The following is a 25,725-nucleotide window of genomic DNA, read 5'->3' as shown; positions in this document are numbered from 1 at the left end:
CCAGAAAAATGTTCTGGATTTGACTCCCATTCCGGATCCATACTGGGTTTTGTGACAGCCCATATACTTTTCCTGCCAAAGACTCCAATTCCCAGATTTCCGTCTTGCCGACTCGTCTCTACCGCTGCAGGCCATACATGGGTGGAGGAATGAGTGCAACTCTGGCTGGCATGTGCTAGCTGAATCACGCGTGAGGAATGTGATCAATATGGAGCTCTTGTAAGCCTATATTAGATTCATTCCAACATTGGTCAATGATTCAGCGTCCCGGTTCGGCTGACCTTTCGTTTCCAGGGATTCCTTACTTCTGAGCTACTGCTGTCCTTGTTTCCAGACCAGCACCATTTGTCAGTGTATCCTGGTTTCTTGAAGCAGCACTCTCTTGCATTGCTTTCTTGCTTCCTCACCCTGCATAATTTTGTAGTGCTTCCTTGTTTCCTGAATCTCCACTGGTCTGCTGTGTTTCCCTGTTTCTTGAGTTACACTAGTTCAGGGTTTCCTGATTTCACTTCTTATGGAGTGTCCTTCATAAGCCTTTCTCTTCCTTTCCCTGCTTCTTTGTTCCAAGTGTTCTGCATTGCTACTTTAGTTCCCAGTTTCCTAACAGGATTTGTTGGATTGCTTTCTGCCACGTGTTATCTTTATTTTCCCTACTTTCTTTTTAAGCCCTTCTTCCCTGTAGCTGCTTGTCTGCCGTGGCTGTGTTCTCCACTCTTATTGTTAGTGCCTTGCATGTTCCTGTGTGATCGCCAGGATTCGTGGGCACAGCTGACCACCTAGGTGGTGTTTCTCACCTATTGTGTGTAGGCTGTTACTTTCATAACATGACCAAAGATATTGGCCCCACAGGGCCTGGCTTTACATGTATATCCTAGATTTGGGTGAGGAACTTACTGAGGTATAGTCCTACCATGTGAGCTCCCGAGGGTGTTACCCCACATCCATTTTACTAGTAATGTTGTTATGCGTATATCTTATATGTCCATGATGGTAATTATTCTAAATGAATTGCCTCTTAAATAACTATTCTCTCAGAGCGTAGACTTTGTTACTTTGAGCAGAGCTTCCCCATTTATTTCCTTTTCTCTTTTGATTCATAGTGAGACCTTTGCCAACTCTTTTATTAATATTGTTTTACCTGTATCTACCCTGGCACCAATCCTGTTGAGAACCCCTGGACTCTTGAGGCTGTTTGGGCGCCTCAGGTGAGCAAATTAAAATAGAAAAGCTATGAAAAATAGCATTTAGAATTTTCAAGTATGGAGCCGAGTCTGGAAAAATTTGACTTGCGCCTGCGGGAGCTTGTATTGTAAAAATTGTAGGTGGCAGTACTAAAGGTGAACAAAATAATTTTGGTTAAAAGCAAGTAAAGAGTACACCATCGCTGTGAGTCAGAATCCGAGGGCAGCAACAGCAGACGCAGCTGTAGAATATGAACAACAGCTTGAGAGGATGCCAAAATGCCAGAGAAGGAGCACTTTATAACAGCACTTTAACAGAGCAGTTTGTTGCACGTCATCCACACAGGAGTGTGTCTCTGTGTGTGAGTTAAACACCAATCCAGTCTTCTCTAAGCCAAAAGGGTCCGCCAATAATCATTGTTGGCACGGTAAAGTACTCTGGATGGTAGTGGACGTGCGCCCCTGCCCTTCGTGCCCAAATATACTGATGTCTGCATCCCTAATGCTGATTTTCGCTGTCATAGGCAAACAAGGATCATGCTTGTGCACCATGACATAAGCTTGTTTCTTGGAATGTGGTCTTGTTGGACCAGGAGGGGCACCCTAAGCGCTACCCACATAGTGGTGGCAGTCCTTCACCAGCAGTTAAGCAGCACAAGCGCAGTGATGGCAGCATACAGTGTAGTGGTTAGTAGGAGTGAACAGGTCCTTTATAATCAGCCTCACTGGAGTGTGGCCTACAGGCTCACTCACCTTTAAAGGTTCCGCTGCTGCGTACTTACGTCACCCTTGGCTACATCAGATTGGTGTGAAGTGCTGAGCAGCACAGAAGTGGTGTAACTGCGCTGGGTGTATGTGTGCCTGGAAAGGGTGTAATACAGGGATAATGCAATACTGAGTAGTGCATGGATAGTGTATGCATGTCCTGGAGGTGCATGTGCCTGTGAGTGGTACAGTACATGAAGGACGTAGTGCTGTGTATTGCATGCAGGATAAGTGTATGTGCTGGATATATGTGTAACAGAAAGTGGTACAATACATGAAGAAGGCAGTGTGAACATAATAAGTGAATGAGCTGGGTCCATGTGTGCCTATGAGGGCTACAGTACATGAATGCTACAGTGCTGAGCAGTACATGCTTGTTAAATGCAAGTGCTGGAGATATGTGTGTCTGCGAGTGTACAGTACATGGAGGATACAGCATTGTGAAGTGTGTGTCTACTGTATACTTGGTTGTATGTATGCCTATGCATGGTACAATACATGGCAGGCCATGGGTTCCATTTTGGGAGACCCAGGACTGTTGCGAATTGGTACTTTATTTGTTTAAAAATATAATCATAAAAGCAAAACATACATACCATACATATACAAAACTGAGAGATTAAAATGACCAATATGTGATAAGACTGAGAATGTGGTGAGACCCAGAACTGCATGGCGAAACATGGAGAGGAAGTATAGAGATCGCGACAGACAGATTTGTGTATTGTTGCATTCCTGTAAGCGGAGTGGAACGCACACTGGGGAGGGGAGGCCAAGGCCTCCCCAGGACAATTCAACGGGTGCCCTTTCTTTTCTTTTCGTTCCTTCTTATCAACACACTCACGAGCACCGTCTTTCAGCACCTTTTCTGCATCTTTGAGCTCGATGGTAACTCGATCACTTTATTGTTATTTTTAAGTAATTATACAAGACATTGATGAATTACTATGTTCTTTACCAATTTCAACTGAGATTTAAAAAGAAAAAGTCAAAGTGATTATATGTCATTGTGTCTCGTTATTTACTTTCAAAGCATTTGTTGCAATTTAGCAATTCTTCCCTCATCTGTGTTCATTTATGTTTTCTCATACACTGTGTACAAACGTGATCGAATCATCTTTTGTTGTTATTGTGTTTGCCTCTCCGATTGGACCACTGCTTTTCTATAACTTACAATACCCAGGCACTCTGGGTGAAATTTGGGTCGCCATGATGTATAGGGCACTGTCAGTCAATCCTAGGAATGTATTAATCTATCTGCACATTTCATTGTAGAATTTCCAGCTCTGCTGTGCATTTTTGGCTACTTTAAAAAAGCCTAGTCTGCGGTCACTCTAGCAATAAATGTCACCAGGCAACCAGAGTTGAAATTCTGGTTTCCGGTGCCTTTACTTGCTTTCAGTGACGTTGTGAGTTTCAGAGCCACAATGTACCACAGAGAACCTGTTGGACTTGGCCCTTTTTGCAGGGTCATCCCTGAACTTTTTGACTTCCTCCTAGCCTTTTTTTCTTACATGGTGTTTGTGGTTTTAGGACTCTGGGGACTTTAGCACTACTGTCCAGTGTAAAGTGTGTGTGCTCTCTGTGGCAAACATGGTAAGATTGGTCTACACCTGTTTGGCATATTTAATTGACCTCAGTCCCTTGTAAAGTGGTATCTCATATACCCGGGGCTGGTAAATTAAATGCTACTGGTGGGCTTGCAGCGCTGATTGCGCCAACCACCAAATTAGCCTTTCAAACCTATCCCAGGCTTCTGCCATTGCAGGGCCTGTGCGCGCTGTGTTACTGCCGCTGTGACGTGACACCTAAAGTGTGTGCCATGTCTGGGACTCCCCTTTAACTGCATGTCAGTCACCCCTAATGTAGGCCCTAGCTAGCCCTATGGGCAGGGTGCATTGTAGGTAAAAGGTAGGACATGTACCATAAGTGTGTGACATGTCCTGGTAGTGACAAATAGCCATTTTGGTTTCTCACTGCTGTGAGGCTGCCCTCCCATAGGAATGCATTGGGGATTCCCTGATAAGTGTTTCAGTGGTAATTCCTGATATGAGAGGAGCAGCGTGGTTAAGTTTAGTATATTTTGGAATGGTAATAATGAATGCTACGCAATGGTGTGCACAGATTTATTATAACTATTTTAGAAACGCCACTTTAAGAAGTTGGCATTTCTGTGTGCTATGTGTCTGCCTGCCTGATGTGGATTGCATGTCTGGCTTTGGAGTGACAGGGGCTGGTGAGGTGTGTGTGGCTCCAGGAGGGGCAGAGTGAGTCAGCGCTAGGCTGAATAGGGCATTTGGAGTAGTGAGAGGAGTAATCACCTGACCCTGAATAGGTCTGTGCCTGCCAATGTGAATGCTGGCTCCGCCCCCCTGTGGTGTGTCTGATGCCCCCACCTGACAAAGGGGAAGAGGAGCCTGGTCAACAAAGTGCTCCACACTCCCCAGAACCAGTTAGGACTGGTTCCCCCCAAGCCCTGTGCCAGGGCAGACAAAGAAAAATGTTCATCTAAATATTGGGGCTGTGACCCCATGAAAGTGTGTGCTGTTCCTGTGCTTACTGGGGGCCTTGCTGCTGCTGGGCTCCAGGAGGAACAGCCACAAGGGACTGCCTCCTTGTGGGAGGGCCCGGTGTGCTGGCCTGCCAGGGCCTAGCTGTGCCCCTTGGACTTTAAGGACTTAGCACCTTGTGAGCGCTTCAACCGTATTCCCCGTGGGAGAAAGGAGCTGGTGTCTGCAGCGCGAGGCTGCGAGGAAATCCCGGCATGTGGGACCCCCTGCGCTGCTCATTGGAGTGGGAGCCCACCCCGCGTTGCTGCTTATTTGGCAGGTGTCTACCCCGCTTTTATGCCAGTAAATTGAGCGGAAGTCCACCACGCATTTGTGCACTGCTTTTGAAGCGGGCGCCTACCCCGCGTCTTTGTATGCACCAAAAGGAGCCGCCGCGATCAAGCAGTGACATGGAAAGCAGGCAAGCTGCCTGACTGTGGGCGGGCCGTCCCACGAAGAGCTGAGAGGAAGTCGGCGCCTGCCCATGCAGGGCTCTCGTGTGCCGGTGGGAGCCCTGCGTGTCACCCAGGAATCCCGACGTTGGAGCCTCAAGAGGCTCCTGTGGCCGCAGATGAGACCAGGCGAGAAGAGGACCACCGAGAGACACCGCCAAGCCTGCTCTGTCCCTGGAGGAAACTGGAGGAGCCTCACAGGAGCCTGGGGGTAGGGGGGCAGCGGCATGTGCTGTTGGGGGGGGGTTGGTCAAGGCACATTGTTGGTGCCTTCCCCCTGTGGTCGGGAGCCCCCACGGAGCCCCAGTGAGGGGAGGCTCTCATTTGCATTGTCGGTGCCTTCCCCCTACCAGAGAAAGCCCCAGAAGAGTCCCGGTACAGGGGCTGAGTTGAGAGCATTTTTAGTGCTCCCGAGGCATCTGGTCAGTGCCCGTGCCTGGTTATGTACATCAGCTGCACCACAGTTGCGGGCAGCTACAACGGAGGAGCACATTTGGTTTTTAGAGTCCCAGTGGGGTTCAGGAGGCACAGTGAGTGCCAGTGCTTGATTATTTGCTCAGCTGCACAGCGAGGGGCGGGCAGCTGCAACGAGAGGACCATTTCTTTTTAGATGAAGAAGGGGTGAGTTGCACCCCACGCCCCAGCGCATTTGCGCACTTTCGCTGCAGAGGCAGCCAGGGGGTCATTTGGAAGGCCCCACTAGAAGCCCTGACATTTTGGACATTGGGCATTTGAGCCCCAGTGAAAGGCCAGTTGGCCTGGGGTCAGTTCTATGTTTAGGCATAATAGGTTTATACCTAATATGGTACATGCCTAATGATTATGCTGATGATTTATGCATCATGTGTTGATGTCTAATGTTATGCTTAGGAGATATATTGCATAATGTGGTTACGCTGGTGGGGCCAATTGCGTAATGTGTTTATGCTAATGTGTTTTATGTCTAATGTGATAATGTGGAGGTCATTATTGTACTAGTAGTTACTGGTTGTGCTTTTTGTTTACTACCTGCATTCTGATGGTTCTGACCGTGGCCCGATTGTTCTGGTCCTGTATATAATCCCCTGTAAATATTGCCCAGGGTCAGTAGGCACAGTGTACATTGTGTGATTATGATTCCAATGTGTTTTGGATAATACAAAGGCCACTTTTTATATAACCTTGTGTGGAGTTTCTTTGGTGGTGTGCCTAGCGTGTTGCTGCTGTGTGTGTGTGTGTGTGTTGCGCAAACGCTTTACACATTGCCTCTGGGATAAGCCGGACTGCTTGTGCCAAGCTACCAAGGGGGTGAGCAGGGGTTATCTTCAGCATGTAACTCCCTTGCCCTGACTAGAGTGGTGGTTTCTGCCTGGCTTAGGCACAAGCCTTAGCCAACCGGAATCCCATTGCTAACAGAGACTATAGCAAGTCGATCCAGTCCTATACTGCCATTCTGACAGTCTTTTACGGGGTATACCACTACAATTGAACACTATTGCCTGCACAACAAAGATTACCAACTTAGAGGAGTTTCCTCTTCCTGGCTGAAAGTGCCTGTGCATCTCAGACATCTGTGCTCACCTCTGCTTTTAAATGAATGTGTGGGACATTTACATAAAGTCCAACACCTCCATTTCCCTCTTAATGTAGATGGCCCTGTTGTCTGCCTGTGTGCTAGTATTAAAGTCATGGCCTTCTGCTAAATATCTGTGAGATGGATATTCAGATTTTGAGATCTAAACATCAGTACATTATACAGTTTCCGTAATGTAGGGCAAGATGTACAGACAGATCGCAATAAGTGTTTACAAATGATGCACTGATTTTTTTCCGACCTGTCTTTGATCTTAAGATATATTCATGTTTTTGGAGCCCTGCACCAAACTATAAAAGGCATTGACAGGAACTGCGGTGATGGCAGTTCCTGCCAATGCTTTAGGAAATGACTGCCTGCTTAGCGGTCATTTCTAAATCTGGCGGACTGTACCTCCGTCAGGGCGACGGAGTAATTTCCTCTGTTTTCCCCGTGAGAAATGGACTGTCTGCCAGGATCGCAATTTGGCCCTTAGTCTATATTTTTTATAACACAGATATGAGAGTGAAACTGTTCATTTCAGATAAGGACGGTGCCATAGTATTCTACCAATTATAACTCTGTTACCACTTTCATTGTCAATAAAATGAATACCACGGAGATAAATATAGTGTGATGAACTATCATAGTAGAGTCTATGTTCTATATGCTAATTAGTCTCAGGCCAAATTTCTATTATGTGGCATTAGAAATTGGGTGTTTAGTTAGCAGAGGTATGTACCCTGTTCAAGTACGGACCGCAATTCTAGTCAGGGTAAATCAGTCGCACACTTATATCAGCCCCTGCTAACCTTCTGGTAGCTTGGCACAGAGAAGTCAGGCTTAACATAAGAGGCAATGTGTAAAGCAGTTGTGGATAGAGAAACACAGAAAAAACGCCACAAAAAAGACTCCACAATGAGGTATGAAAATAGAGTCCCTTACACTTTCAGTACGCTTTTTACGGTTACCCTGGGGAAATGACAGTGATCCATGCTGTGGATCAGGAATACACTTTTTCCCTAGGTCAGTGCAAAGCAATGCTTCCAAAGTTATTACAGTTAAAATACCATATCAAATTTGTGGGAGGCTGATGCACTCGTTGCGTTCGGGAACACCCACAAGAACACTGGTGGGTAGCAGTACCTTTCTCAGGGGATTGGAGCGGTGCGCTCAGGATCGGAACTAGCGTTGCCGGAGTCTCCCCTTGCTGGATACGATGCGGTGATTGGAGTCACAGAGGGCAGACACCCGTCTTTCCTTGATGCATGCTGAACATTGCATTAAGTGGATACTCTCCACCTATGATACCCTGTAAACCTGCTTACTCTGCATAAGGATAGAAGGGCCACTGAGATCAACTTTAGTGAAACAGCAAACGCTGATTAGACTGATGAGAACACTATGATAGATTGCGACATTGTGGAGCAAACAAAGAGAATAGATCATAATTTGTATGATTTTGCCCTGCGTAAGCCCATTTTAGGTGAAACGTGTTGTCTGCGCTTGCTGAAATGGAATGAAATTAAAATGAAAAACTCACAATCAGTGACTGACTCGTTTTGCTTCCTTCAATACTCTGCTTAAGTTGTTGTTTGTTACACTTTGGACTGTTGTTGCCTCTCATGTTCTAAGGTGTCTAATGCATTGGCAATTGGTAGCTAGCCCTTTTTGAGGGGGACAACCTAGTTTGATAAATTGGTGATTACATCAGGTGATGCAGTGATAGATCCCCTAGCTGACAATATTTGTCTCAAAGGGCACACAAGAGAGCCAAGTGCAGACAAATGCCCACTTTCTAAAAGTTATTAGTAATACCAGATCCAAATTTACCACTAAAGAGGACTTGTCATTACCGATCCAATGTTATAAAACATAAAGAAGCTACTCCTCTGCAATCAGGTATTACACTTAAAAAGGGTATTTAAGAAAGTCCCAATGTTAACCAATGAGAGGAGCAGGCCTCGCAGTAGTGAAAACGAACTTGGGTGGTCGTCACTACCACGGCATGTAAAACAAAAAGGTACATGTCCTTCCTTTTACTTAGCAGCACCCAGCCCTTAGGGCTACCTAGGGCTTCCCTTAGGGGTGACTGATATGTACTAAAAGGGGATTTTGAGGCTTGGCAAGCAGCTGGAAATGCCAAGTCAATGTGGCAGTAAACTGAGCCCACAAGCCCTGCAGTGGCAGGCCTGAGTCAGGTTTGAAAGACTACTTCTGTGGACGGCACAATCAGTGCTGCAGGCTCATTAGTAGCATTTGGTTTACAGGCCCTGGGTATATGGTATACCACTTTACTAGGGACATAAAAGTGAACCAAAAATACCCATCATGGATAAACCAATTGTCATCACATTTTAGATAAGGTCAGCAGTGGTAAAGTGCTCAGACTTCTAAATCTAGCAAAAACAAAGTAAAAAAACAGGTGGTCAGAAAGCAAAAATTCAGGGGAAACCACGCCAAAAGATGCCAGGTCAAACACACAGGTGTTGAGGAATTGAATTTCCTCTTAACAAAGTTGCACAATCCCTCTTTGGCATATACTTTTAGCCAATGTCCCTTTACACAGAAAACAGAAATTCAAGCAAACTTAAACATTTGTACACAAGCAACATTTCACTCGTACTAGCAGATCAATAGAATAGCTCACAATACTTCTACTCATTTTAGGTAGTCTTGGACCTTTTCATACTTGCTGTCTCAGACATTTTTTTCAATGTATTTTCAAGGTTACTTCTGAGTGTCCTTCTATTGCAATATTACATTGTTTATTATTCTGTATAGTACAATTACACTGTTTTTTAGTTTCACTGATAATTAGATCTTCATAAGAGAGATCGCTAATAGCTTCCTTCAGGGTAGTTCACAATGAATACCAGCTCAATGCTGGTGAGCATCATCCGAGTTATATCATGTGTGTGTGTTAAGGTATGAATTTTTATAAAGCACTCATATGCCCCCAGGGGCATCTTGGCACCAGCTGAGAGGAGAAAGAATAAAACAGCAGAGTTACTGGGAGATGAAAAGCCAAGTCTTGAGAGCTTTCCTGGCGTCCAGAAGACTGGGTTGAGCTTTTATGTGCCTAGGAAGATCATTCCAGGCCTTAGCGGCTCCTAGCATGAAACTTCTACCTCCCCAGTTAGCAAGTTTAAATCTGGGAACTGAGACCGGTCTGGCCTATGCGGATCTAAGGGTACGAGAAGGGGAATACCACGAAAAGCATTTTTGCAGGAAAACAGTGCCTGCAGGGCCTTCTATACCGTGCATAAGGCTTTAAACAGTAACCTCTGTTCAACCGACAACCAATAGATCTTAGCAAAGAAATGGGACACCGATTGACGTTTGGGGATCTTGGCTAGAAGCTGTGCTGCCGCATTTTGTAACATTTGCAATATGTTCAACACATGAGTGTGAGCATTGAGATGGAGCCCATTGCAGTAGTTTATTTTAGAAATGACTAGAGAAGTGACCACTGTTTTTTGGAGGTCAACAGGTAAGAAGTGGAGAATTTTTAAAAACATTTTTAAAGTGAAGAATTCTGCGGAGGTGACGGTGTTTGCTTGATCAACATAGGAGAGCTTGTTATTAAAAAAACTCCTAAGTTCCTGACGCACCTCGCAGGAGTCGGGTCCAAGCTCATCAGGCCACCAGTGGGCGACCAGAATGATGGCTAGGCTCCAAACACCTAGACCTCGGTTTTGTAGGCGTTCAGTTTAAGGCAGTTTTTAGCCATCCAGTTGCCTACTGCGGTCATGCAACTACAGAATTTTTCAGCCACTTCCCTATCAGAAGCAAGTGAGACGACAATTTGAGTATTGTCTGCAAAAGACATACTATCAAAGCCAAATGATCTGATAAATTCAGCTAGCGGGATTACGTATATGTTAAACAAGGGAGGACTGATCGATGATCCTTGGGGAAGCCCGCAAGGTAGAGAGAATGCTGGGGTGGTGAATCCCTCCAGTCTAACTGATTGAACTCGTCCAGATAGGAAGGAATTCAATAACCTCCAGGCAGAGCAGGACACACCAATCTACCTCAATCAGCAGCGCGTGGTTGACCGTATCGAAATCTGCTGATAGGTCGAGTAGGATCAGAGCGGCCTAGCCACCCGTGTCCAGGGACTGTCTGATCTCCTCCGTGGCCTTAATAAGTGCAGTTTCCGTGCTGTGACCAGAGAGAGAGAGAGAGAGGACTACTGGGATTTTATAACAAAACCAGGTGATAAGAAACTCTATTTCCAGTTTAGAGTAGGTACCCTTCCGGTTAAAGCTTTCACTTGTAAATGGAAGAGTGTACCGGGTAACAAATGTGTTTTCTGTCCTGAGCAGGCAGAGACAGTTCCCCATATATTCTTCACCTGTCCGGCGTATAAATCTCCTAGAGCTAAATGGATTAAAGTCTTATGCTCTAATATGGGCACTCGATCTTGTGCCACTGCTCTCCGTATATTAACATCAAATACTGAGGTGCATATCGTGATAGCCGTGACCAAATTTTTGAGTTGGGTGTGGAAAATAAGGGCAATTAAGATGAAGACAATCTGAACATGTGCTGGCATTTTAGGATTAAGTCTAACTATCCATAGGTCCAGGGGGAAAGTAATAAATTCTTCTTATTTTATGTATGGTTTTTTATCACAGTTTTAGAATGGGATGAAATCCAATGTTAATGATATGTTTTTAACTTTCATTGTCTCTAATATTGCTAAATGTTTTTGTGTCAAAATGTTATAAATGTATATAATCGATGTGTCTTTTATGATCATAATGATCGCAATAAAGACGTTTTTGACTTGAGTTGAGAGAGAGAGTGTGTGTGTGGTTTAATCACTACTGAAACAATTGTTAAAACAAACATCAATCTTTCAAATGGATCATGAAATATGCTCTAGAATCGCACCTATTCTCGATTATTAGTGTGTACATTTTGTCATAGTGCTGTCGAGTGGAAACTACTGATGGAAGTAGTGGAGATGGAAACTACTGGTCTGGTGCACAGTACATTCAAGAAATGGATCCTCAGCAGGAAGCAGCAAGAGCCATCCCACTTCACTAGATCTCTGAAAGACTGCTCTTCACTGCCAGCTCCAGTAACCAGGGCACATTTATTCTTCAATGTCACTCCATGCTACACCTCAGAAAAGGGAGTAGTCATCTTGGAAAGAACTGAAGCCAAGTTGTCAGGGCAGTCAGGAGTACCAGTGCCATCCAGACGCCTATTTAAATGACTACTCTATATACCCAGACCAAACATGAAATCCGGCTTTACCCGTGTTTAGTACTTTTAACACCGTGTGTCACTCTTTGTTTTTTCACAGATAGTTGAATTATGTTGTACCTTCTACAGATACTGTACCTGACCCAGGCAGGAGCCAGATTTCAGAGGATACCGCCTAAAGGCCTGACAGAGCTCAGGAAAGACAGTGGGCAGGCTGAAAGCCCAGCTTTCTGATGATGCACAGTATAGCAACATCAGCGTTATACAAGTTCCATATCTGATGGCATAGCACAGGAGCGGTAGCCTGATCCGAGACCACTTTCCCGATGGCATGCATTACAGTAATGGGATGATGCAGCCTCGAGTTCTGGAGACACAAAAAACAGAAACAAGGTATTGCTGAAAGCTCAGATTTCTGAACTACACGACCATGGCGTTTGCTTGATAATTGGGTGGGTCTGTTTGTGTGTCTGTGAGGGTAAAGAACATGTGCACACTGTAAAAGCTCCAAGGGAGGGAAGCATGAAGTGCTGCTGAACTGGTTGCACATACCCTCTGTGTGTGAGGGAAGCATGCACACTGCTGTTGCCACCTGTGCTGTATCTACTCTGTGAGTAAGAAGAACCTGCACTATTGCTGATTATTATTTCCCTGTGCTATGAAGCGTGGCATAATCTTTTCACTGAAATAAGTCAAAACTATTGGCATTGCCAATGCTTACTTACGAGATGTTCCTTGCAGGTAAGAAAACATATCAGAAGTACCCTGAGTGTCATTTACTCCGGTGGCTTTGATGGCAGAAGAAACAGTTTGGGGTCTTATTTTTTTTGTGGTATTTTAATGGCTGTATATGGTACAGCCAAGCGTACTTACAGCAAATTAAGAGAACGCAGGAGCACGCGAACCTGACGCAAAGAAAGGGCAGGGTAACAGCACCCCAGGGATACACTGGGAGTAAAAATGGGGAGGGAGTGTTCTTGCTTTCTTGTGCTGGTCAGGCATTTGGACTGAACTGTCTTCTGAACGGTAGTGCCAGTGGGAAATTAAACAAGCACTGGCAAAGCCAAATGGTCCAATGTTGGGCGCTGACTTTTTTGGCTTTGCCAATGCTTATTTTGTTTTTCTGTATGATGGCACGCATGCATATTTTAACAGAAACATTGTCTATAAGCCAATAGATATATACATTCAGAGGGAGAAAGGGCAGTCCTAGGGGAGACAATGAAAGGTCAGGTGGGAGGTGAATGAGAATGATGGAGGAAGGGATGCACAGGAGGCACACAAGCCCATTAGAAAGCAGGAGGAGGCAACTGAGGGAGGGATACACAGGAGGCACACAAGCCCATTAGAAAGCAGGAGGAGGCAACTGAGGGAGGGATACACAGGAGGCACACAAGCCATTAGAAAGCAGGAGGAGGCAACTGAGGGAGGGATACACAGGAGGCACACAAGCCATTAGAAAGCAAGAGGAGGCAACTGAGGGAGGGATACACAGGAGGCACACAAGCCATTAGAAAGCAGGAGGAGGCAACTGCAGCCGCCGAACCTCTGACCTCAGGCCAGAGACAGGACTGGGAGGAGAACAGAGTCAGCAGAAAGCACGGTCTGCATAGAATAGACACTAAATACAGAAATATCATGGGGCTAAATTTAGCATCTTAATAAGTGATCAGAACCGGGAGGATTGGATTGAAAGTGAGAGCTAAGGCATGCATACGGGCTGCCCTGTATTAGACACAAGCGTGCTGAAATAAGGCAGATAATTAGCTCGCTGAGCTTTGAGTCTTTTGAGACTGCTTTAGAAGTCGAGTTAATTAGTCTTGGACAACCTACATACAGTCATCATTTTCTTACAGAGGAAAAACAAACAGACAGCTTTCTTCCCCTAACCTCACCCCATTCCTAATGAGTATATGCAAAGTTACAAAGTGCTTACCTGTGCTGGCGGGGACCGCAGGGGGTTGTTCTCTAGCACCAAAACCTGTAACTGTGTCATCCTTAGGAAACACATGGGGATGGCCAGAACCTTATTGCAGGAAAAGTCGAATTTAACTAAAGGAAGCTCTACCAGTTCTAAAAAAGAAAAAAACAACACAGTTTCATGTACTTGGTCTCATAAATACAAATATTGTAAAAGAAACACTTCTAGATGAACTTATCAGCACATATTTCCAAGGAGTCCATTCAATGAATGTACATTACAGTGAGTAGTGATGTCCGAAAAACACATGCAAAAAGCAAACTAGGGAATTCGACCCTTTTTAGCGAATTGACTGGCCTTTCTTTCAACCGATCAGTAAAGGGCCCATTCTGCTTTGATGTTGGCAACCAATCAGAATTGTTGTGGGTTGCCCAAGGATGAGCTGCATGTGACTAGCTTGCGGGCTGGCAATGGTATCTGCATTGTGAGTGACATGTTGAGGTTTGAGAGCAAGGGATAGTACACCTGGTTCATATTCGGAGGCATTATTTAGCACACATCCCATTCTGACAACAACCTCTCTACTACTGGCAACAAACCGTCATTCCCACTTACACCAAGATACCCTGGCGCCATATCCAACTAGTGTCTCCAACCGGCCTTTATTACGGTCCACAAGCTGCCATCCCATTTGATTAATTTTATGACTCACGGGCCATATGTACAAAAAATGTGGTAGAAAAAAGCTGACAATTTGCATACCGAGTTTTTGCAACCAATAAATTATTTAGCGTACTGCATACATGTCAACCCTACTGATTCAGTCGGGACGCTACCAATTTCAATGCTAGTCTCCTGCCTGCAAAAACCCGATTCTTTCGCGGGCTTCAGCCGACAGGGACTGGTCTTGTGTGACTCGGATTATGCACTGCCAGTAACCTTCTCCTAGCAAACACAAGGAGAGATGATGGACGGAACGCTGAAACTTTTCAGACACTCACCCCCAGTCCAGGTTCGAAGGAGAGAAGGAACACGCCAGCCGGAGCGACAGGTAAGTGTGGTTTTAATTATTTTTAGGTCTCGGCTAGCGAAGGCTGCGCTTGCACAGTCTCGCTTGCGAGATTTAATGACTTGGAGAAGAGGGGCTTGAACCCGCCCCTCTTCTCTCCTCTTCTCCATTGGCTGGCCTCTTAAATGCTGGCCAGCCATTGGAGAAGAGGCTCGTCTCGCAAAACAAGCCCCGTCATTTTCGGATTCGGGGGCGTGTTTTTTCGCTACTTTTCGCTGGGCGTGTTTTTCTCTCCTCCAGCCAATGGCAAGAGGAGAGAAAAAGAAAAACACGCCCCCGAATCCGAAACCGCCGCTGCCTTTCTCCGAGGCATTTCTGCTTGACCTCGGAGAAAGGCGGTGGTGTCTCCTACCTACTTCCCCTTTGAAATACTCGTTTCCACCCTGTCGGGCATCATCAGCGAAGTGCGGCGTGAGGTCAGTTGTATGGTCACTTGTTGCAGTTTCCGTTGGAGAAGTAGATTAGTGAGGCAAAGTGGGACATTTGTAGCTCTGGTAATCTGTACTGGGTCTCTCAAGGTAACCATGCGGAATATGCGTGTACCGTAGAAGGTAAAATTAAATCACTTTAGAAATTCGGTTTATATTAGTCATGGTGGCTCATTATGGTCCCATTCAAATTCTCTGCTTCTGTTTTCGTTTCTTTTCGGCTCTGCCATTGGCTATGAAATATTTGTATCCCTGCTTCTATTGGACCAGCTGTTTTTCACCTCCTGTTCGGCACTGCCGTTGGCTCTGGCTAAATTTGTTGCGTCCCCTCTCGTGCTGCCATTGGCTGTGAGGACGTTCCAGTCTACCTCCGGGACTTTCCCATTGGCTGCGACGGTACACAGACAACTCAGGCCTGGTTCCCGCTTTCGCAGTCACTCACGCTGTTTCTGTTGTGCTGTTTTCTGTGCATCCGGGCTCTCCCGGTGACCCGCAATGTGACCCTCGACACGACAAATATGGCGGAGGTAAGGCATAAAGTCCATGTATACGAATGGGCATGTTGTGCGTATCTTTCACAGTGCACAAGCTGTCCCGGCAGCTGCCGGTGGAGGGCAGGGAGGCCTGTGAAACCTCCACTACGGCACTCGCAGTCAGCCCGATAACTTGTTGCTTCCAGTGCACAACTTGAGCATTTTTTTTTGTTATAACCCGGCATAAGCAAGATGAGAGAGCTGCGTCCCTGCCCCGCCCATCTGCTGCAACGCGCGCCCAGTAGTCAATCTGTGGGACCAATCTGTTTCTGTGCAGAGCTGCGAATGCCGATCGAGCCCCACCAGTTTACGGTACAGAGGGATTTCATGCGTAGTATTTGCTGAGCCATAATGTCTGCCACCGCCCCCCCCGTAGAGTCCTGAGAGCGTTTCTACTTACCTTAGTGCTTATCTACCGCTACCCAATGACACCCTCTTCCGCCTTTCACTGAGAGCTGCCTGTACTCCGCTACTTTGTGTCTGTGAAAGCCCCTCGCAAACGTTAGGAGTTGCCCAACACCATTGCAGAGCGAAACCTTTGGGTCTTCTAAGACCCCAGCTTTATGAAACGTCATACATGCCCATTTCATAAAAACGGTTTGTTCACGAGCATATATAGTAAGGGGATTTTGCAGTTACCCGTTATTTGCCAGATCTTGGCTCTTCCATGTCTGACATTCATGAGTCTTTTTGCCCATATTTTCCTGCTGTTCCACTGTTTAGAGCTGTATTTTTGTATTCTGAACTCCTTACTTGATTTCCACACACCTTCCCGTCGCATTCAGCACCTCGCACTGCAGTATGTATTTTCATTTCTACTGTTTATCAAAAACAAACCATGTCTGGGGCAGTGGCTCGCATGGTTTGGACTTCTGCAACTGAGTTTGCCTGTGTCGCGATAGCTCAGGTTGGGCGGTCTGAGCTGTGATCTAACGCCGCATAATATACCAGTGAGGTGCGCAGTTAACGCGGCTTTTCCTCGCAGGATTCGCAGTTGAACGAAGTGCACGCGTTTTTCCTTCCTACGCTTTGGTCTGTGGCTCTGTTATAATGACAGTTGCTGGCGCGCCTTTCATATTCTCTTTCCGCTCCCCTTGTAGTATTGTAAATGCGATCGTTCTTGACCATTATTTGATGTCTTTAACTAGGAAGGCAGGGCAGCGACTATTCGAATCTTTCTTAAGCCCACCCCCCATCGCGACAAGCACGGGAGAACATTAATTTCACTCTGTGTGTTAATACGCCAGGGTAAACTCATTATCACCATTGTGTATTTTGTTGTTGTTCAATTTTTCTAAAACATGGTTGTTTTGACAGTGTGACATTGCAATTCTGTATATTTGTAAACAAAACACGGTCCGTACTCATGATTTGCTGTGAGGTTTTTGGACGTTCTTTCCTAGGTGAAGGATATTTCCTATTTTTAGCATATTACTTATCTGTGATTCCCCTAATAGTGCTTTTAGTTGCAGAGAAGGTGTTTTTATGGCTTCATAGCATGTGTTTTTTTTATTTTCATTCAGAAGGAGTGTGTGGACATGTTCTTGACGGAGTAATCGTCATAATTCTCTAAATAAAGAGCATTGTTTGCTTTCATGTACATTTCCATTTGTTTGACTTTTTATTTGTAAAGTAGTTTTCTCCAAGAGTGCCTGTTTATGCAGTGTACAAAAACATTTTAAATACATTTTTTTGTGATATTTCAGTTACACGTTTGTGCAACAGACGTATAAAATGCAAAGGAACAATTGGAAAACAAGCACTGGCAAATCCAGTACTACTTCCCTTGTTGAGCTATTGGCTTTGCCAATACTTTTTGCTGATGCTGTGCACACTGACTAAAAAGGAAAAGGCGCGAAGACCCAGCTGCTCTTGTACCTCAAGTTTCTGAATTCTACCTCTCTAACCCTCCCTATGTTCTACCTCTTCTCTACCTGGTGCGCATCATTCTACCACAGTGATGTTTACATTTCATCTGTATATCTCCTCCATCTACGTCACTTCTCTCTCAAATCACCTCTCTACCTCTCAGCCCTCTCGTCTGCACTCAGCCAGCTACAGAGCATCAGCCCGCGCCGCTCTCCTTTCTGCAACTGAAGCAAACTCCGGCTAGCTGATTTCGATGTTCATTTAGACGGAGTATCGTTTTTTGGGAAATACTCATTGAGAAAGACGAGTTTCCTTAATATTGTCTACATACTGCCTGCGTCCTCTGTTGCTCATGCCATGTTTAAAATGGCAAGCACCAAAGTGTTATTAGACTCTGCTGTGCACAGTGGAAACTGAGCTTTGATTTCTGATCGTTCACAAGCCGGTGATAGTGTGGTTTGTACAGCACACGCCTGAAAAGACTAGTGTGGGCATTACTTTCAGCAAACACAATATTGTGACACTAGGAGTTTATATACGTCAATTCACAACCATGTGCCATTTCCATATCTGTGCACGCTATAATATACCAAAAAGTGACCGTGCCCCTTATACCAAAAATTTTCCTAGCATTGTTTTATCACGGAAAGTGCATACCACCCGGTGGAAGAAAATCCGAAAGCCCCGGATTGAACACCACAGTTCAAAAGCTCTAGCTTAACATGAACATGTAGGGATTACATCAAGAGTTCAGTGAGGCTCATGTGCGGACCAGCATCGACTGCACTGACTGCAGCCGGTTCAGCTCTCCCCGTTCTGAGTCTGCCTCCCTCCTCCTCTACTCTTACCACTCTTCTCCTTTCTTTCTCTTCCTTCTCCTTTCTCGCACTCCTCTTGCTGTCCCTTTTCCTCCTTTCATTCCCTTTTCTGCCCTCCTCGCTCTTCCATCCTCTAGCCTTTCTCTCACTTGCCGCTCTATCCACTTTTCCTGCTTCCTTTTTCTTCTCTCCCCTTCATTCTGTCTTTTTTCCATGTTATGCACTCTCATCCTTACCAGCTTTTCCTTCTCTGTCGCCTCTCTCTTGCATTCCTTCCAACCGAGCCATCATGCCACATAACTCCTATCAGCATGATTTCATTCAGCGCCACACAGTTCCACGCAACACCATTCCATTCCACACACTACCATTCTACACCACACAATTCGACAACACACCTCATAATTCAACAACACATATACACAACACACCACATACATCCAATCCACGCCACAGAATAACACATAATCCTATCAAATTCAACAACACACCACGTAGTTAAACTCCACCATACCACTACACAACACAAAATACCATTCCACATAATTCCACTCCATAACACAGAATCCCAGGCAAGGTTTTAAAAACAAAAACATAAACAAAAATAATGTCATGAGCAATGCCAATAGCTCTAACTTTAACAATGCCGAGACCATTGCATTGTAAATGCTTGTTTGTTGTGTGTTTAGTTCTTGCGTTTATTACCCCCAACCCCACCACTACGCAATAATAGCAGCCACCACTGTTCACGACTAGTAAAAAGCTTAGTAGATCCGGCATCTAAATTATGAATCAAGACTGTACAAGGAAAACAGATGGAGGAGTGCTGGCACCAGCCGGACAACAGTAGGAGCAAAAATGAAGTTAGCAGTCATGGTGAATCCACATGACGGAAACAGCATGTAGGAGAGAAGAAAAACTGGAGCCGATTTGAGATTAACAGTTAATGGAGGGAAATGTGAGGGCTGTGGCAGGCAACAACGTGTAAAGGACCAAACCCCTGCACATACATCCAAAAAAAGCCAGACAAGGAGCGCAATGATTGAGACAAAAAGCTGTGAGGGGAATGCCAGTAATGGTAGACATATGTACAACATCATGAAGTGCAGTGGCAAGAAGAAAGATTAAGAAGCCAGGGTAGAGGGGGAAATGTGCTCTGTGGACCCTTATACAACTGTGCATTAAGAGGTACTACAGGCCCTAAACTAGGAGGCATAAGACAAAACATACTGGGTAAATCTGGCTGTGCCATGCAGCTATGGTCATTAATGGGAGGAAGTTCTGATTGGTGCTTGAGTGCGCTATGCCACTTGCATGTACAATCGTCATTTATCTGTCTAGACCGACGAGGGGCCTCTTGATAAGAAGTCTGGTGAGATAAGTGTGCAACAAAGTGACTACCCCACAAGAGGGTGGTTTCACAGCCATATACATCTGTGTGTTACAAGGAAAATGAGGTTCTTGAACTACAATGCACAGGAAATTGAATTTGAAAGAAGCCTGCATGGGCCAGTTAGAGACAGCCATCACTGCAAAAATTTCCTGCGGGACAAGCTGTGACAAGTTAGCACATTAGGGAGACCATGCTCTGTCTCTAGGCATACCACGATTGTAGCCAAAATGTCAGCACCTCTCACTGCCACCAGAAAAACCAGTGACTGATCCAGAGAATATCAAAGTCCTGGACCCTAAGGGTGTAAGAAACAAAGAAGGAGAGTGATGGACAGTCTATGCCTATGCATCTGATGATGTACTTTAGACGATTCTTTGGGCCTCGTGGGGAAGGTCGAGGCCAGATAAAAGACACCAGTAATGATAGCCAAAAACCCCATAGGGTCTCCCTGCAATCCTGACACCATGAGATGGAGATATTTTCAAAGATCCCCACAAGAGAGGCTATTAGACACTGAGAACGTTTGACACCCCTTACAGGAGACATCCTTTGAGAGCTCCCTGAGCTACCATGCCAACATCAAGAAACTAAAAAAGGATACGTATGAAAATTGGGGTATTAGTTGGGAGGGTAGGTACCCATCTCAGCTAATAACCACATTTTTTGTTGTGGTGAATCACTAGAGTCACTAAATTAACCTGAGCTCATCCCCCTGGTAGATATGGCACAGATCAAGCACGGTTAACTTAGAAGCAATGTGTAAGGTTTTTATGTGGTACTAAAAGAGAAATAAAGTCAAAATTCAAAACAATGACATTCCAAAATGAAGGAGATAGAATAAAATTTAATAAATAAAAAGACACCAAAATGACAATAATCCAATAAAGGGAATTTTAAATGTTTTCAGTAAAGATAGCACCAAGAAGCTCAAAGTGCCAATGACAGTCAATGATCACAGTCGAATAGGACCTAGGCGCAACATGACACAGACCACGATAGAGAGTAGGCCAGCTAGACTAAACAAGCTCGTCTTGATCAAAGATATTACCTTCTGATTTTAGCCCTTTAATACTCAACCCATCACCGGAGTACACTCCTGAAGCACCACAGGACCTCAGGGGAGGAACTTCGACTCACAGGGTGGCAGGCAGAGGCACTCAGGAGGTTCCAGTCCAGTTGACATGCATGAGGTAGGCAGTTGCAGAAAAAGGGCTCTTGTAGCTTGTTGTGTCCCTGTAGCTTTAACAAGAAGTCAACCTTATGACATGGAGTCAACTCCTTTGGCCTGGGTACAGGAGGGAAAGCAGGTCCAGTCTTCCAGGCTTTTCTCTCCTGATCTTCCACAGGTCCAGCACTGTTCTGAAGTGGATGCCTGGAGATGCTGCGGTTATATGGTTATACCTTAGGTTGCCCTTCTCTCCCCCTGTCCCGAGGAAGACCCATGAGCTGAGGTGCCAAATTTCCCTCAATGCACCAGGGTTGAAACGTCGACACTTGTCCCCCCCCTGTGGACCTACACCAGTGATCATCCCTACCCCATCCATTTCACAGATGATGTTTCTCTGTGTGCCTTTCTTGAAAGAAATATGAACAATACTTGGGCAGATCCGTAAGGGGTAGGCCCGGATAAGTAACTGGTCTGACTACAAAACATAGCCAGTTCTTGTGTTGTACGAACTATTGCAATTTAACTCTACGTTGGATGCAATTAAAAAAAACTTCTATTTTACTTTATCTGTGCTACACATGAGCACTCCTTCCATTCCCTCCCCCCTCCTGAAGCAACCTCTTTATGTATTGAATATGCCGATTTGTTCATCTAAAGGAGAACTTGTGAATAAAACAGTTCCTTCTAATTTGATTTAGTGCCAGTGTATCTATTGAGAGTGTGCATGTTTTTCTTGCTGAAAGTATCTGTACTACATGACTATATGCAAATGATTTGCATTTATAATGTGTTTCTTGAACTAAGAATACGTAACAATTCAATTGTGTGATAAATTGGTCTAGGTTTTTCTATACCAACCTATACCCAGGTCCGTGGACTTTTCTTTTTTTTTTCATTATATATAATGGCATTTATACGTGGCACGAGCAAGTGGGTTGGAATGACCCACCTGTGGACACCCTAAGCAATAGGGTAAAAGTTTGGGAGTTAACCCTACCCACCTTGGGCATTTCAAAATGGCAAAAGTATTTGGCCTCACTAAGCTTGGGCTCTGAGGTCTGGGTGTGAGTGTGTCAGAGTGTACAATGGTAACCCTAGTGTCTTCTCACATCTAACACTCAAATCTAAGTTGATGCACAGTGTGCTGACAATCTGTGAGTGTGGCTGCTCAGGCGTAAGTCCAGCGCATGTTACCAGTCTCCCTCCACTCTCCGCAGAGTCACCTTGTACAGGGCACCATGTAAGAATTACCAGTAAACCGGGGAATTTGATTCTCAGCTTCATCAGTCCGTGCTCTGGAGTTTTGTTACAAAGGTCCACAAGAGCCATAAGAGCAGGAAATGTATAGAGAACAAACACCGGTTAACCAATGGTTGGTGATGAAAGGTGGATGGTCAAAAGGAACTTAGGCAGCACCCTGCTTCTCGACCTAAACCTCCAACCCCCATGTTTTGCACAGCTTTTTCTTTTTTTTTGTAAATCAGTGTATTGCCTTGAACGGTGGTCAAATATATTAATGAGAGGCCCCTGAAAAAGTGGAATAATTTGGGCTGGACAGCATATTTGTCCGTTTCCTGAGCTACCACAGAGTTCCTCTGTCTAGAGTTCCACCATGCAGGAGGAGTGTACTTTGCTATCCAGAACCAAGACCTGAGGGAACCCCAATCCAAGTGAACGCTCTCATCCAATCTTGGGAAGGAATGGTGGGGTTGGGGAGACAAGAAGAAGCTCAGTCTCACGAGGGGTCAGTTTCAGTTGTTCCTCATCTAAATCTGTTTTGGTGTGCGTCAGTTTGTCAGGATGGTGATGTCTTCTCTTCACTCATTATTACCAAAAGCATATTGGTAGATGGCAAACCTAATATCTACCACAGTCTACCCAAATGGCTCCATGGAGCCAATGAAGCGTGTTGAAGAAAAGGCTGAATATCAAGGCAACCGTCTGATATTGCAGCTGACAATTTGCCCCGGATATCGCTGCTGCTAATCAGCAGAATTTCACAGTCTCGCTGGTATTGTCGACAAGTCACATCTACCACTGAAACAAGCTAACCCTAAAACTGACGATTCGTTAACCTGCCTACTGCAGGAATCTTCCAACAACAACCAAGCTTCAAGCATCCTTCTCACACTTCTCTGCCGCCAAGCTAATCCTTCCACTGCCATTAAACTGTATTTAAAATTATAATAGTTAATCCTAGTTGTAAAGCGCAAACATATCACCCCCTTAAGGGTTTCAAGGTGCTTGGGGCCATCAGGGAGATTATGGGCCATATGTAGGTAGCCTCACATTTACCGATTCATAAATACCGAATTTTACCGATTCGGTATTTATGAATCGGTAAATGTGATGTAGGTAATAATTCGGTAAATTTTACCGAATCGGAAAAATTCGGTAATTATGAATCGGTATTTACCGGTATTTACCGATTCGATAATGGGACATACCTTCCCATTGATTACTTTTTGCAAGGTATTCGTTATTTATCACCAACCTGTATTTGGTGGTAAATAACGAATTCTTAATACTGATTTTCACTCTTTAGAGTGCTCCCTACATATGATTCCAGGATTCGGTATTCACCGAATCGGTATTTTACCGATTCGGTAATTTACCGAATCCTGAAATATGCCTCCTACATCTCAAATAGCTAAATACCGGTCGGTAACGGGATATTTACCGAATTTCGGCCGTTACCGACCGGTATTTAGCTACCTACATGAGGCCCTTAGTGAGCTATTGCACAGAGTCACATAATGCTGAGCTGAGCTGCAGCTGACCCCGGGCATCAAACCGTAAACTCCACTCTGGCCACTGTGCCACACCCCTCCCTGTCAGTCATTTAAATGCAATTTCTCATGCCACCATCCATACCATGCTACGGGCTGTAAATTCTCTGTACTACTGTCACCGCACTATCCATGCCTACTTTCAAACAGCTGCTACTGTAACCATGCGGCCTCTATTTCTGCCACTGACAGCCAGCAATCCTAGCTACTGGAGGGACCCTCCTGCTACATCTAAGTATATTCCATGCTCTCAGATGTACCTTTCTGGCTGGTAACAAACATCAGTGGCGAGGTGTACTTCCCATCTGTGTCAAATACAAATGGAAAGAGTGAGGTTTCTTCTCTGACAACAGCAAAATGCTGCTACTTAGCACAAATCGCAAAACCTTCTGAGCTATTTCTTTAGTCCGCTATAGAATCTCAGTACAAAGCAAAACGTATGTAAAAGCTCTCCCATGTGAAAGTTCATATGTTTTCTGAAAGGTAAAGCGGAATCTCATTTAATAGTAATATTTTTTTAATTTTAGAGTGTAAGCAATGTGGTAGAAAGACAAATGTCTTATTTAGAACTTCAATTATGTGGGCGTTTGGAATCAAGGGAGGCACCTAGGTGGAGGTAGCTCTGATCAGATAACCAACATGTACTACAATGTATTGCTGAATAATTTAGTTGAGAAATGTTGTCAAAGTCAGCATGCATAGAATTGTGACTATATTAATAAATTCGTTGATGTAATCAGAGACAAAGCTTAGTTGAATAAGATGGTCAGATAGTTAACCCTTTAAAACCATACTGAGATTCACATAAGGCCTCAAATAATTTAGTTCAAATGAAAATTAAGGGCGTTTACTACTTGAAGTAAAGTGAGATGGATAAGAAATGGGACATCGGAAGCATGCACAGCAGGTGGAGAATTACTACAACAAAGCGTAATGATCAACGAGAACCCAAGTTGTGCAATGTGGCTCTAGCCCTTTAAAAAAGTTACTTAAAAACAGGAGTTCTCAACTGATTATTGTTGTGATATTCTGGTGACAAAACCACACAAAGGATGAGATTTTTTTTTTTCTAAAGCTAGGTATTGGGTTTTTTCTGAAAAGTTAATGCTTTCTTTACTTATCCTCGGCCAGCTGTTTAATTTCCAAAGGATTCAATTTTCAAGACAACATTTACCCAGAATCCCAGGATGATGAGCTACCAGATTCGAACTTGGGTCCAAAGTTCCAAAGTCAGCTTCTCTGGCCATAACGCCACTTCCTCATCCACATGATGCAACACTACCTCGATTGTTTATATATCCATAGTACACAAACAATATACTTTAGAATGAACGGTTGTGGTATTTTGAGGGAAATGTTTGATAAATACAGAATTTTTTGGAACACAGAGTTCATCTTAGAGAGTGTCTTCATTCTTATAAGTCAATTTCTCCAGCACAGTGCCTACAACAACAGGAGCAGCCTTCTACTACAGGCAACGTTTTTTGGCAAGAGGCGCAAGTTTAATTTTTTAATTTTGGAAAATCTAGCATTTAATTAACGTTCCCATATTGACTGTAACAATGCCCCAACCTCTTTAGCCAGTAGCACGGCCTTTGTGCTATGTTAAAAATGTGGTTTACGCTGTATAAACCAGATTTGGCCAGCTTGGCAGTAGGACCTTGAGATTAGGTGTACACCCAAAAACATTCTGTGGTCAAGATTATTTGATTCAGGTTTTTTTCATTTCTGTACTTCTTGGGGATATTAATCAGTGGATGACAAAATTACTTTTGCTACTGTTACGTCAATTTCAGTGGAAAAGAGGCAATCTGTTTTTTCATTTTTATGTTGGTTTCTTTCAATCAGGAAATTAACGAAATTTGGCCTGCCCACATATGTGAGTGTATGGGACGTTACACAGTGAACAGTTTCAGATTCTGACATGGGCATCGTTAGTACATCAATGTTGAGCTGTAGGGGCTCGACTGCCACGTCATTGGCCTGAGCACACTAGCATGTCTACCACTGAGGTATAC

At 44.6% G+C, this 25,725-nt stretch overlaps 1 protein-coding gene across 3 annotated transcripts in view; it reads right to left on the bottom strand.

Annotated features, from left to right (window-relative positions):
- LRCH1 (leucine rich repeats and calponin homology domain containing 1) overlaps positions 1-25,725 on the bottom strand; it is a 633,328-nt gene that overhangs the window by 318,460 nt on the left and 289,143 nt on the right. For all 3 annotated transcript variants that reach the window (XM_085621846.1, XM_085621844.1, XM_085621845.1), the window contains exon 5: positions 13,656-13,792. In XM_085621846.1, the coding sequence (XP_085477972.1) occupies positions 13,656-13,792 (137 nt within the window). The remainder of the gene's footprint in view (positions 1-13,655; positions 13,793-25,725) is intronic.

This window comes from Triturus cristatus, chromosome 8, assembly GCF_964204655.1.
Source record: "Triturus cristatus chromosome 8, aTriCri1.1, whole genome shotgun sequence".
Taxonomy (NCBI): Eukaryota; Metazoa; Chordata; class Amphibia; order Caudata; family Salamandridae; genus Triturus; species Triturus cristatus.
The sequence above is the reverse complement of the archived record's forward strand: the minus strand, read 5'-3'. Positions and strand labels throughout refer to the sequence as shown.